The sequence below is a fragment of the Procambarus clarkii genome, chromosome 66 (genome assembly GCF_040958095.1).
Source record: "Procambarus clarkii isolate CNS0578487 chromosome 66, FALCON_Pclarkii_2.0, whole genome shotgun sequence".
NCBI classification, from domain to species: domain Eukaryota; kingdom Metazoa; phylum Arthropoda; class Malacostraca; order Decapoda; family Cambaridae; genus Procambarus; species Procambarus clarkii.
The window spans coordinates 29,876,047-29,891,044 of NC_091215.1; the positions used below are offsets into that span (position 1 = coordinate 29,876,047).

At 35.4% G+C, this 14,998-nt stretch overlaps 1 protein-coding gene and 1 long non-coding RNA gene across 5 annotated transcripts in view; one reads left to right on the plus strand and one right to left on the minus strand.

The window, feature by feature from the left end:
• Window positions 1–14,526, plus strand: part of LOC138355184 (uncharacterized) — a 21,356-nt gene extending 6,830 nt beyond the window's left edge. Inside the window, exons 2-3 of the long non-coding RNA XR_011223903.1 lie at window positions 11,952–12,022; window positions 13,048–14,526. This is a non-coding gene — a long non-coding RNA (uncharacterized lncRNA). The remainder of the gene's footprint in view (window positions 1–11,951; window positions 12,023–13,047) is intronic.
• The window catches only part of Pak (serine/threonine-protein kinase PAK 3-like protein), a 41,934-nt gene continuing 29,335 nt past the window's right edge, over window positions 2,400–14,998 (minus strand). For 3 of the 4 annotated variants that reach the window (XM_069310036.1, XM_045760181.2, XM_069310035.1), the window contains exons 11-13: window positions 12,063–12,224; window positions 11,712–11,884; window positions 2,400–10,041 (exon numbers count right to left, since the gene is read on the minus strand). In XM_069310036.1, the coding sequence (XP_069166137.1) occupies window positions 9,958–10,041; window positions 11,712–11,884; window positions 12,063–12,224 (419 nt within the window). In that variant the 3' untranslated portion in view covers window positions 2,400–9,957. The remainder of the gene's footprint in view (window positions 10,042–11,711; window positions 11,885–12,062; window positions 12,225–14,998) is intronic. The other variant, XR_011223902.1, reaches the window with a different exon arrangement.

Sequence of the window (14,998 nt, forward strand, 5' to 3'; positions counted from 1 at the left end):
AATGCTCGCTGTTATCTTTTGGTCCCATTTTTATTTCTTGATTTATTCATTGACTATTTTCTATAGCTATAACAAAAATAAAAGAAATTACGTTTTCGCTGAAAAAACGACCGGCTAGCTGTGTGATGTATCATAATAGGCGCTATATTTATTTATTTATCTATTTATACAAGAGAACTTACATAATTCTTACAAGACGGGTAGGTCCTTAATCTTGATTTCCCTGCCAAATCGACGTCGAATTGACAGCAGTGCGACGAGAAATCGACGCTAGAGCAACGTCAAATCGACATTAAATCAACGTCAAATCAACGTCCATACGTCGTTTTTTAATAAAAATAGAACAAACGCCATTAGTGTATCGGTTTATTGAACGTTAATTCAACATTGAATCGACGTTAATTCAACGTCACTGCAACGTTAAAATGTCGACGTTGTAACGCCGAATTGATGGTGAATTAAATTAGAACCAATTCCAACCTTGAATAGATGTTTATTTAACGCCGATTCGACGTCGAATTGGCGTCAATGCAAATGACGTTTTTAGGTTAGGTGTTTAGGTTTTTTGTCGATTATTTGTATTTGTAAAACGTGGGTGAAGCGTTTGCAGTGTTGTGGTTCGACAACCCGTCCTCGACTCGAATCCATTACATCCAGCGGTCAACCCCACAGACGCATTCATAAATTTTAACATGTTCATTCAAGTCAGGAATTTTCTCAAATATAAATTAATATACTAATATATTAGCATATTGTGCATATATAAGCATAGGTTAGGTTAGGTTAGGTGTTTAGGTTCTGTTGGCGATTATTTGTATTTGTAGTACGTGGGTGAAGCCTTTACAGCGTTGTGGTTCGAACATGATTCATCAGTGAAGTACTTGTTCTGGAAGTGTTCGAACGTCATCAGTTGTGAGTCGTGTGTAAATATTTTTTTTTCATTCATAAACAGGGGGTTTGGTGGGTGCATGGAATGGACTTTAGCCTTTGATAATGAGAACAGGCAGATTTGGCAGCTGTATGGAATAGACTTTGGCCTTTGTTTATGAGGACGAGCTTCAGTATTTCAGTCGAGTTCGTTCTCGACTCATAATCGAGAATTCTGGGTTCGAATCCTGGGCGGAACATAAATAGTTGGGCGTATTTCCTGTCACCTAGCAGCAATTGGTACCCAGGAGTTAACTTCTTGTGGGGTTGCATTTTGGAGGGAGGTCGGTAATTCGACTTTGGGGTAAGGTAAGGGACCTAAATATAAGCATGACCTGTTTATACTGGCTGACTGCCTCCCGACACAATGAATTATAATTAATAAGTCATTGCATTGGGGAACGTGTAGCCAGTCTATACGTTCAGTATATGTTAAGCTTATATCGGGTCCACCCCCCCTCCCAGGGTCGAATTATTAACTCTTCCCAGGATGCAACCCCACAAGACGCTGGCTAACTCCTAGGTGGAAAAAGGACATGAGGTGATGGGAAAAGTGCCTAACCATTTCACCACGCCCCTGGGTCGTGGCTGGGGCAGTCGGTAACCTGCTTGACCTAGATGTAGGCTAGCCTTAGCTATCCATGCAGCCCTCACTGTAGACTTGTGTAGGATTAGAGCTATAGGCTAGAAAGAGGCTAAAGAGAGCTAGTCAAAAGGGATATTATTAAGATCAGGTTCATGAATTTGAAATAATTAGCTTACTTTGTGTTGGACTAACTCGCTCCACAATCATAGGCCTCTCCTGATAACCAATACAGTATTATTAGCCCTGCCAAATTTGGTTTAGTGCACAAAGAAATCATATTAACATGTATCAATGAGAAAATCAGGCATCATAATTCTGATTTGAACTTGCACATGCTCTAAATCACTAGGCCACGATACATAGAATATAATGTAACCTGGTATTCAACCGATTGCTCTAGGGCTTCCGAGTCATCATCAAATCCCAAATCAGGGACTAGAGCTTGTGTACCACAGCCAGAGCTAATGCAGGTAGTGTGTAAAACCCTAATTTGGAACCAAAGGCTGCCTTAGGAATCCTAGTGCAGCGGTTGCCAACCTTTCGGAGCTCACAGATCACCAACTTCATAATTTTAAATCCCGCGGTTCACCAAAAAAGAAATTAGTTAATAAAGTCAAAGTATTTGACTGCTATTAAATATAACAAAGAAAATACTACACAGTAATAAACAATGTGAAAATATAATTGTCTCGCAGGTGACCAGTGGGCTGCTGCCCAAGAGGATTCAGTTGAATTCCAGGTTATATTAATTTTAGCATATCGTGGTTTAAGCTATGTTCTTGGGGGTACCCAGTGTGCAGGTTTGAATCATGCTCATGGCTTCTTCTCAATGAGTTTCTTATTGGCTTGGTGTTGTAATGTAATAGGATTTTTTAAACAAAATAGGTAAAATGCTTACGTTTATTATTTACTTGACAGTTATGTTTATATAAAATGAAAATTCAAGTCCTATTTGGTATTGAGTGTAGTGTCTCTCAAGACAGCAGCAGACATATTGGAGGCTTACCACAGACCCGTAGTGTTGCAACAAGAGTATATCAGAGTTACTGCATATTTCACCCTCATTGTAAATGTAGCAAACTGCAAAACTTTACTTTTGCATTCTTGTATTAATATACATTACACAATAAAAAACATTCCATGAACACAATATTCACAAGTTACAAGTAAACTTGACAAAAAATAAATGGATTGTACAGTAAAGTATTTGATTCTACAAAATTCATCATCCTTTGGGAGAGAACCAAATCCAACTACACATACCAGACAAATTATTGATGTTTAATAATTATTTATCATTGAAATTAAAGATATCCTATGAACAAAGCTGTACATTGCCTCTTAAAAGTGAAACCTACTTGAGGAAATAGAAGATTTTAATCATTTGATTAGTGAATAATACAGAAATCTTTGATGCACATGTTGTCATCACTGGTGCCTGCAGAGAGAAGGCAACATGACTGCCTCACCGAGTCAAGTAATGACTTGAGCACTACAATTTCCCGACATCAGCACACACACTAGCTCTCCACAGATACATTGGTTCTTATTATAACATTTATAAATTCATCTTGCTTCAAGATAGAATTGATTCTATAAAAATTTATGGTGGAGCAGTTGCATTCTTTGTAGTAGATATATACAGTTCTGAAGGCTGAGGGTAAAACAAGTCACCATACTCTATACACATTTAAGTCATGTTTTCCTTTTTGAAACATTTAACTTTAGCACAATGTACAGAGAAAGGATTTGATATACAGAACACAAATTTTTGGCTCTGAATGTATAATACTTAGTTTAATCTACAAAAGTGATCCAGAAAACAATTTTCACAATAAATGCTTATGAAGAGCATCTGTTGCCCCTTTTATTTTCAGCACTTAAAGACTCGGTTATACGTATTGCATAGAGAAGTACATTATAGCCACACTTTACAGCAACACTATGGGTATTCATCCAAAATAACGTGCCCATTCATTTCATTATCAAGCAAGAAATTTAAAATGTCATCAGTTTTCTATGAAAATGCACATACAGTATCCAATTTTGTTTTCCAAACTATCCTTTCCCTTCATATCATAGCCTTCCAGTGAGTAAAAAGTCACCGATACAAAACATTTTTTCCCATTCTGATAATTGGTTGCTGTTTATTTAGTTTTTACACATTAAAACATTATATTGCGACAATCTAAAACTTAATCAAAGTTTACTCGTTTCCTGAAATATGGGTTCAGTTCACAACATGCTTTCTGCCTTTACATCAAAGTGTTTTTAATTTTTTAAGGATACTTCTATTGCCACTAAATACCACTGAAGCCCTGACCACAAAGTAATAATCATGCTAAGTCCTGCATTTACATTCTTCACTATAAGAAATACCTTATGATTCACAAGGCCAAACTCTGTACTCCTGCACATATATGCAGTAAAAAGCACATTCAATTTGTGTATTGGCTTTCTTTTTAAATGTACAACAGATGGGATCATAATTTGAATAAAAATGACAGAACTAATTTTTGATAAAAAATTATTTTCCATCCCACTGGTATAGGCATTAGATTATATATATTGGTAATAGCACATAGAACCAATCCTATTACAATTGTAAATTAAACAATTTGCACAATAAATACATTCACAACAGAATTCCACTCAATAACTTGGTCCTGCATAGAAACAAACTATTGGCTTTGAACAAGAAACAAATACACACCTGGTAATTTATAAAAGGGATGATATGACAACTCAAGATTTGCTAAATTAACTGCGCATATGTTGATGCAGCCATATTCTTAAGACACCCAGTGAGATCAAGACAGTCCATAGAATGTACATTTCAAAAGCAGATTCACTTTTATTGTCAACGAGTATTGGGAATGATTGATTTTGTACTCTCCAAAGATGTCTTAAGAAATAAGGCTAAACATGCTTCATTTTTTGCATTTAAAACTTGTATTTTAATACCCCTGCTACTGAAATATTAAAATTAAAAATGCACTTCATCCAACAGATTAAAATAAAAAATAAAGAAAATTTGCCACCTTGCAGTTGCACATTATTTAATAGTAGCTTAACCACCATTTTTAGGGTGCTGTATCTACCATGAGTTATCACTCTGAACACAGCTCTCCTGAGATATAGTACAGCAAATACTGTAAATTCCACATACAGTGCTCAACTAGTTTTACATTCCAAGTTTTTGGGAAACTAGTTAGTTATAATAACAGTTATTGCCAACCATTTGTAGTCCTCTGTGTATTTGGTATATTTAATAAAGCTCTAAAAGTCATCTAAAAGGAGAGTTGAGTGTGGAAGTTTATACATTAACTTTAGAAATTTGTTATAATGAGATAAATAAAATTAATTGTGGAGTTCTCAGATGCATTCACAAAAAAATAAAGAAAAAGGTAAACAATAATTATCAATACTAACACTTGCCTAATATTGTTTAACCAGCTTATCAGTTTTAATGTGCATATAAATTACTTGGTTAAAGTCAATTTAACATGGATTAAACAATGATGCCTCAATTGATGTGGATTCAAAATAATAGTCATCATAAACAAAAACCTGTGAATAAATGCCTTCACATCCTTATACAGCATTCACAAAGATTCTCTTATTCACTGTGGAATGGATGATAAAGTTCTTGGAAAATAGACCACTTAACAAGATTAGTACGTGATTACAAGCTCAATAACCGTGGGCAAATTAAAAAAAACACAATTTTAGTACACAGGGATACAAAGTTCATGAATTTACTACTTACAAATTTCAGGAACAACTTGGTACTATGTTACATTAAATAAATGGTCACAGTTAAAAGTGAAAGTCCATTCAATAATTTGTGCATCCAGGAAAAAAAAATGAAGAGTATGCATTTTAATTCTTATTAAAATAAAAATGTTTAGTCATAATTAATTCACATTTGGAACAGATGATGCATGCAGTATGTTTCTGAAACACTTCAGTCATTGATATTTCTTTACTTTAGAGCCAGCAGCCAATAGCAGTGTAAAATATTTGATGATTTCCACATAGTTTGGCTATCAATTTCAATAGTAATTACTTGTACTCAAAATTACAAATGCGTCAAAAAAAAAAAAAAAAAAAAAAAAAGAGCAAGAGAAGACAGCAAAGCATTAGAAAGAACAGTTAAACCAAATACAAAAAACAGACTAGTAATCTTTGGAAGCTTTGATAATGGGTGCCAAACTACTGGACAAGTTGCAGCATAAATTTATATAAAACCTTAACAGCCAATGTTTCCGAGGGTGGCCAATGCAATCATTAAATAAAAAAACTTAAGTACAGAGTCCTGCCCATACCAAAGGACCAAGTACCCTTGATCAGCAAGACATTTCTTCAAAATTAATTTGAATTATATTCTTTTAACACTTTTGCTTGGAGAAAACTGCAGTCACACTTCAAATGTTCTACAAGAAGCAAAGAGAACACTTTCAGCCGAGGATAAACTTATCAATCATACAAGTAAATACCCAGCACAAAGACAAGTCTCAGCAGAACCTCTTGTAACACTAAATGACTTAAAATTCCATATTAAATATGCACACTGGCACACAAGTTTATTCACTGACTTTGAAAAATTTGTAAGGAATTTTTGTCATGTGATTTACAAATAATACCGGTACTGTATAAAGAGCTCAAACTATTTTAAAAATTCACAAAACGAGGAGGAAATAATTCTTAGTCATACTTACCAGATTATTTCCATGATTTTTAATCACAGAATAACTTTTGGAGCCCTTTCCAAACAAAAGTCGTCCTCAAAGAAGGAATAGTTGAGTCTGTCATCATAGTGCAATTACCTCACTCTAAAATACAAAATGGACATGAAGTTATGCATTAACAAAATTGTATCAGACAGTCCAAACTGTGGATAATTTTTCTTGAATAATGATGGAATGTTCCACCATGACATCCACCCTTATGGCACAAATGGCAGCCTAGCTTCAATAATAAAATTGTCTACATAAGTGTCAAGAACTAGAGTACTGGTATGTTAAAGAAAAAAAAATCACATGGCACAGAAGCTGCTTATGAGTTGCCACAAATATGGTGCTTTGACACTGAAGTCCTGAAGCGCAAGTTGTATTGTACATGTATAGTAATTAATTGTCAGCAGATTTCTTCAGATACTGCTTAATGCAACATCATATACTGAAGTCCAAGAACAAACAATATTTTGACAGTAAATACAGAAATAAAAGATAAAAAATAATTCAGTATTTTTAGTCAATATGCACTGGACAGTCAAACTATATTTTATCATTTCGACTTACCTAATTTACAACAAAATATACTCTACATTTTCCCACAACTTTTCAATAATTATATCCTACATTTTGCAGGTCTTATGGCTAAGACTGATCCCACAGAAAAAAATAACCCTTCCCTCTCCCATACAATGAATAAGACCGACTTCCTCATACTTCCATACTCGCTGCAACGACACAAATTCACTGTAAACTTTTAAAACGAGGCACGGGTTAAATTCTTAGCACTACTTCAATTTGTGACTACAGATCTTAATATATGAATAATTGTGACATGATCAATTCACAATTAACCCCTGACTGATACAGCCAGACAAATTAGGGCCCTATTTAATTGCTGCACTCAAGTAAATTCCCACATTTACAGGCACTAACATAACCTATTTCTATATGGTATATCTATAATCAATAGACAAGTTGTCTGCAGTTATAACAGATCTGGTCTTCCAATATCTCCTAAATCTTTCACCACTGTACAACTCCATAGTTTCTAATGTTAAGGACTGAGAGCAACATTTGAAGTATTGTCCTGTATACTATCAGAAAATATCCTTTTCAACCAGGAAAGATTTAGGATAATCTAAAAAAAGTCAGGCAGTGATTAATTATATAGAATGAATATGCTGCAGCAATAAAACTGTACTAACATGAATGTGTCATAGTCCACCAAGACTTATAGAATGGACATAAAAAAATAGGTTACCCATTATGGGAAAATGACACAAATTAATTCTTTGGCAGATACCCGACTTATGAGCAATATGCTTTCGTGGAGATTCAAATGTTGCTACCAGTCACAATTTGCATCCTGTAATCATTAAGACTTCTGCATAACAGGCATTTGCTCAGAAAATTCAACTTCAGTGACTCTTAAAACAAGTGCTTCATGCATAGCTTGATAATGAAGTCAAATTATTATGTAAATCAACTTGAGTTCACCAATTAAACTCGCCCACTAAGTCCTACTAAACAGACACGATAAGAATGCCTGTTCGGTACAACTTACAAGCTCCATTTTGAAATCTATGTTATTACAGTGTTGTCCTGTATTTAGGATAACAAGAATCAAGTGAACACACAGAACAAGAGTACATTTTCAGATCATAATGAGATTGCTAAGACATTTAGAAATCTTCAGACAATAGATTTTATTTAGCAAATCTGCACAATAACTAATACTCCTTTCCTCAATAGCGAAACAATGCTTGTTGGCAGAAACTATTTCAATTAATTTAATCACTTCTTGGTGAAATAATTATATGCTGACCACCCAGTTTTAACTATACAATACTGTAGAGAACAAAAAAAAAAAATTTTTTTTTTTTTTACTGTATTACCATAACAGATTGCTGTTCTGTACTTTCAAATCTGCACTAAAACAAATATTTGTGCTTTCAGTATTACAATTAACTTAAAATAGAATTTTGAATATTTTATTAGTTCAAAGAGAAAGAAATGTCAATCAATACCATAATTATCCTTAACCCAGATAATTGAACAATGAAGAAAACTTCCTTTTGATTTACATTCTACCTTTGTACCCATTAGTAGTTACACAAATAGCTATGCTCATGATGTTTTATGTTCCCCATGATAAAGTATACAAAGTTTCAGAACTGCCGATGGTTTTAGCACACACTATCATCAGTCGATTCAAAACCAGTTTGGAAAAAAATACTTCTTAAGTAATTACTGTCAAAAAGTACTTGGCCAATATGGTATTATATAGCACTACTGTATTACATTATACTGAAGAGTTCTTAGATATCATTCTGGATGTTAATATAAGCATATAGATAAGTGATGTCAAAGGAGGCAGAGTCACTGAGGGTTTTATCAAAGGATACTTCCTGGTATTTGCATTACATCATTTGTTCTCTAATTTGCGCATGCGACTTCTTTCATTTATCTTAAGTTCCATAAATCTTCCTTTTCTATCTCCTCAAACCATTTACATACTGGTACATACAATACATGTACGTATGTACAATTTACATACAATACGTATGTGGTTATCATAGCTCCTTTGTTTTTCCTCCAATTTGGGCATATCGAAAAGCTATTTAGTTTTTGAAATTCTGAGAGATTGGCACTTGATTTATATAGAGGATGCTATCACAGGAACAGCTAGCAAATAAAAACTGCACAAGTAGAGTATCGTTACAAGGAAAATAGGGATGCATTCCAGACACCTTAAAAGGTCCTATTTTATTTTATGACAACAAGACAATATAGACAAATACAGTACTGCAACTTTCCTCCAGAATTAGACAATGTACTGGTAGCTTTATCAACTTTTCGTTGATTGTGTTATGAGCACAGTTTTATTTTCCAACTCACTGTAAATTATTCAGGGAGATAGGGGCCCTACCGACTGAGCAATTTTGTTTTACAACAGCCAAACTATAAACTTACCTAATAGCATCATAATGCAAAAAACTTTTTGCATAAAGACTTCTATGACAATATAAATGTGATTAAAGCAATATTTGTAATTCAAATGTAAAAAAATAACAAAACTATTTGGTTTTGACGATTGCCTCGAACACTAAAATGCAGCTAAAAAGAGAGATTTCCCTCTCCCCTCTCTCTCCCAGTGTCTTTAAAAACCGGTATTAAAAAATAAACCACATAACTGCAAAATTGTACCCTTAAAGTAAGGGACATACAGAGTGTGGGGTCAACATGCACATACTGTGCACACTGTTTCATAATCAGGTTCATTTGTCATATGCCACTGAAAACTATTATGTACTAAAACACAAATGGTCAATATTAATTTAAAAACTATCAGGAGTTTGTCTTCAATAATCTACATTCGTGTTAGTGTAGTCCTTGAAAGACAATAGATTCATTTGGTACTAAACACAGTATCTGATAGACTGGGTAATGGATAATTAAGGCATCCTTGTACATTTCTCTCACCTGGCTGACCGCCTATTTCTGAAAACGCCAGCACTTGAATAGCAATAATGGCAATGGTAGGGCAAGGTAAATTGCTCCCACTTACTTGCCAACTTTTAATCCATAATGCCATAAGCACTTCTGCTTCTGTAATGAATAGCAATGTCCAATCGTAACCAGGGTCAGAGCTGGCATTACATATGTAAGCGGAGTCAGTTGTAGCTATCTGGTAAGGCCTCACTGCTAATGGTTCTTGGCTGCTTCTTTTGCTGCTACGATAAGAGGGTGGAGGCTTGATAGGGGTCGAGCCAGCTTTAGAAATGGGTGCTGAAAGTATAAACAAATTAAATATGAATATAAAATTGTTAAACCCTTAAAAATAATTAGATTTGATTTGAGCATATGAAGGCTAATAAGAAAGGTATTTCCAGTCACCTTTTCTGGCCTATCTAACAATATTAGACATTTTACAAAAAATAATGAGTTTAATGAAATGTCCCATTCTGGAACGGCACCTCAGTAGCTCCTTTGAGATTAGTATTTGCACACTAAGAGACATTCTAGGTACACCAAGGTCAAATACCCACACACTACCCACTGGCACAGAGACCTTTTTTAAAACCCATTTTATCCCCCCTCCATATGGCAGGGATAGCAGTGGGAATTGGAGATCACCTAGTACTGAGATGAACCACCAAATGGTATGTGAATCAAAAGGAGGCAATGTGAAGAACCACCAAATGGTATGTGAATCAAAAGGAGGCAATGTGAAATAACCTCTCAACTCATGCCCAAGTGCAACCAATGGCATGGGAAAGTGGGGAGACAGTACAGGAATAGAGACCTACAGAGGTGTCACCCTAAAATGGGGCATTTCATTTCACTTGACATTCTATTTCTGTGGTAGCCCTCTCAATAGCTCCTCTTGAGATTTCTCAATGAGGTTAAAGAACACTTTAAAATTAGTCCAAGTCCACCCTGCTACCAAGTCCCATAAAATCACAGAAATGAGCCACCAAACATTTGGATATCTTTTACTCGCTTCCACCACCCTCCTAATCCAAGTCTATCAACACCCCATGTGGCCAAACATTTGGAAACCAGGCCTGTTATTCTTGGAGACTTGTCTAATTGTCTGGGAATGAAGCTATAACATATAATCCATAAAATAGTTATACTGTACTGGCCCAGTCTCTTCCATTTAATAGGGGATGTGTGCTCCCTTCCCGGTCTTCTTTGCAGGTTGAAAGTCTTGGGTTGTCAGAAGAGGATACAAGGATGTCCTTTAACCCTTATCGGAGTTTTCTTTTTGGACTAGTAGGCACGATGCTTCATAGTGACTGGTTTCTTATCCCCCCTTCCCAGTACAAGAGCGATTTCTCCTCTGCTCTCCCGTGGGTGCCTTTGTGGTTTCCCTTTCTTCATGTGGATATACTACCCAAACACAAATTTCCAAGTGCCCATCGATCTTCTAACATTGCTTGGCAGGATTTTCTTTGATACATGTTGCATAACTGAAACTGCTTCAGCAAAGGACTTCTTACTTCGAGTTCATCTTTTTGTCCACTTCCCGGATGTGGTATAAGGTCTTAGCCTTGTCCTGATTGGCAAACAATTATTTTGCCTGGGCAAAAGCTTAATTAGAGGGAGATGCCTATGCTTTTTCATGACTTTCTCTGTGGCTCTTCCTTTACAGAGGTCAATAGTACTCAGATTGTTCCTGCTCTGTCCCAAAATGTGAGGACATGACTGCTACATGTTCAGGCATTGCTATGTAATTATTAATATCTTTAACCTTCGTATCATATATTTCCCCCACCCCCATTATTTTTTTATCTAAGCTGACCTTTCACCATCACATAAAAGTGGGAAATGGATAACAACAACAAACATTACTTATGAAAAACACAGCCGTATCTTCAAATGCCCAGCAATTTAAACAAAAAAAAACCTGCTTTACCTAGAACTTAATTTATTTGGAAACCAAAGAAGGGTACCTTTAAAAGTTGGTGGGCTGTGGACCGCCTATCAACATCAACATCCAGACACTGATCAAGGAAATCCTGAAAAACGTGAGACAGTTTCTCTCGTTCCTTAATCTCTGGCTTCCCATTGGTCGCAATCAGGTACAGTGCTCTTAGAGGGTTCTCATTCAGGTAAGGGGGTTCTCCTGGAGAGATAAAGTTACAAAATATTTAGTACACACAAAAATCATGTATTTTGTTTTATCTTTGCAGGATAATGGTTTCTAAAAGCAAGAGACTCGTATTACAGCCAAGAATCCATGTCAGTCAATTTACCTTTACAAGTAAGTAAACCTCCCTAATTACCAAAGATGATTAATTTACCTTCTATCATTTCTATAGCCATAATACCCAATGACCATACATCAACTTTAGGGCCATACTGCTTCCTTGTAACCACCTCTGGTGCCATCCAGTAAGGAGTACCAACCATTGTTGTTCTTTTATTCTGTTCAGGAGATATTTGTGCACAGAAGCCAAAATCAGCTGTTGGAGAAAGGAAAAAATCAATAAATTTATTGCACAGTATGAATACTTTATATAAACTAAAATAATAAAATAGTCAGTGGTCTATTGTACAGTACAAATTATATCTAGCATTAAAAACAGCATTATTTTTCAAGTCTGTAAGCTTGAAAAATTTAAACACCAAAATTAGGAAAGACTTAATTTATAGGTGACCATAATGCTGAGAGCTTTTTCATATCTAGAGGACAGAATGCAAGCAAAACATGAAAATGTGGATATGAAGAGTAGTTGAGGTGTAAATAACAATTACGTAGACAACTATTATTAGTATGTGTAACATTAATTTAACTAGGGGAGAGGCTATGCTCAAACTGTACTGGGCTGGGTCAATGATTACACAGTAATGGAAAGTTTTCATATATGTCTTCCTCTTATGGTCACCTGCCCTGATAATCAGCTGGGCATTATCAAGCTCATAATATGTGAGCTCACATACACACACAAACTTGTATTCTATCATACTTGCCCTTTAAGCTGTGTCTTCTACCAACTCTGCTTTCAGTTCATTTTATTTGCTTACCTCTCACACTGCATGTAAATACAATACTTTCTGACTATTCAGTTTGCAACTCCCACTTCCTCCTATTTCTCTCTTGTGGTGCCTTTGTCCACCTTACCTATGTCCCTCAGTATTTTACATGTTTTATTCGTGTCTTCTCTGGTTCTCCTCTCTTCTAGCAGTGTTAGATTGAGTTCCCTTAAGCCTGTCTTCATAACTCTGCTCTCTTATCACTGGCCCAAGTCTCATAGCGTATCTCAGAATCATCTCAATCTTTTTCAGGTGTTTCAGAAGGTGAGAATTCTATGATGCTGCTGCACATTCCAGACTTGGCTTGAAGTAGGCTGTTTAGGGAAGCACTTCTACTTTCGACAAGTTTTTTGTAAAAACAAATTGCGAGATATCAGACTGCAGGCTGACCTATTTGAATTGCATTTGAATGGGGTTCTGGAAGATCTTCTACTCCCCAAGTTCTTCTACTTGCCTTGGGCCAGTTTCTTAAATTACATATTAATAAACCCAGGAGGTAGTAATATTTTAATTGTCAGTGATGTCAAATAGTAATGTTTTAATGTTTTATTATTTAATACCTGTAACATTTGACAATATTACTCTCATTTACTTATCCAGGCTGATGCCTTCCCACCCCCATAAAAGTGGGAAATGATAATGAATGTACTGTACAGACATGAAGTATTTCTTAACATTTTCATTAGGTAAACAGCAAGCCACTCTTGCAGTTTGCCACTCCCAGTCCATGGGTCTCAGGAAGGCTTACCATACCTCTCCTTTATCAGGTTGATTTTCTGCTCAATGGAAATATATATTTCTTCTATCTCTTACCACCTTAAGCACCAGGAATGCAACTGCAAGTAAATAATTATCAAAAGAAGGCACCAAACCAGGAAGGCTATGTAAATGCCACTGCAAGATATCTGGTTAATAACAAACAAAAATGCAGTGTAAAAATGAAAAATTTTGCAATAAAACCCTTCACGAATAAGTTTTCTTTTACTGTATTGTATGCACGAGACAGGCAGAGAATCACAAGGGTCTCATGTGCTGGGCTCGTATACCAGAACTGTTCATAACGTACACTCTACATTGCCAGTTTTGTGTAAGTTCTGTTGTTATTTTTGCTTCATAATAATATGTGAACATTAATATGTTATAATAGAATTTGTTTTAAAATACAGTAGCAACTACAAAATCTGGATCATACTGTTCCTGATCTGATCTAAAAAAATTCAAACTATCCAGGTTTTTAAATAATTTCTCATTTTTCTGCTAGTCTAAAACCATGTTAGTTTTCTTATGTGTGATTCATGGTTTTGCATATGTAAAAAAAAAAAATTATATCATATATACAATATATATCTATATATATATTATATATTAAAATGTTAACCTCTGCACTGCACCCAAGATTTGTCATTGTTTTGTTTTGTTTTACCTCCTGGTACAAAAAAATTATGAAGTGTTTAATGTACTGAAACATCCCTTTCTGGTGGGTCAAAAGTTGATCTCAAAATTTAACCTTGGTACTACTAAAGTAAACATCAACATGCCAGGCCTCCGAGGCCAATCCATTGGCAACTAAAGGCCAGGACCAGAATATGGCTCATTCTGCAAAATGAGAGCAAAGCAAGTGATCATTTCCATAGGGCAAATATATGATGCACCCAGCTGCCACCATATGGCAATCCATGTCTCCTAGAGTTTCAGTATTACCAGTACAATATATCATTATGTTCCTCAATACTGTGGTTTTTTACTACCATTGTGGCTCTCAGAGCTACTGACTTCTACAGTCAGTTGTGTTAGAATTTATTTGATCCCAATCTGCATATATAATGTAGATGAAAATTTCTCAGCAAAGGCCAGTTTGTGTCCACCTGGTAAGTCTCTCATCAGTTTCATCATGTTTGTCCATATCGGTCTGTTATTGTAACACATCCAGTATGTTCCATTTCAGTGTTAAGCATGAAGCTATGTATACGTACAGACCATGTGAAATTTTATTACACATCTGCATTTTATAAAAAGATTTAATTTCTGAATGGCTTGAGACACCTTCTACATTACGAAATTCCTTTAAGTGTGTAGCTTATTTTGTACTATGGGTCTCAGTAGAGTTTGATCTATACACACTAATGAGAATCCCAAGTTTGAATCGTGAGCTGGACAGAAATTCTTGCGTGTTTCCTATCACCTAATGCTTCTGTTCACATTG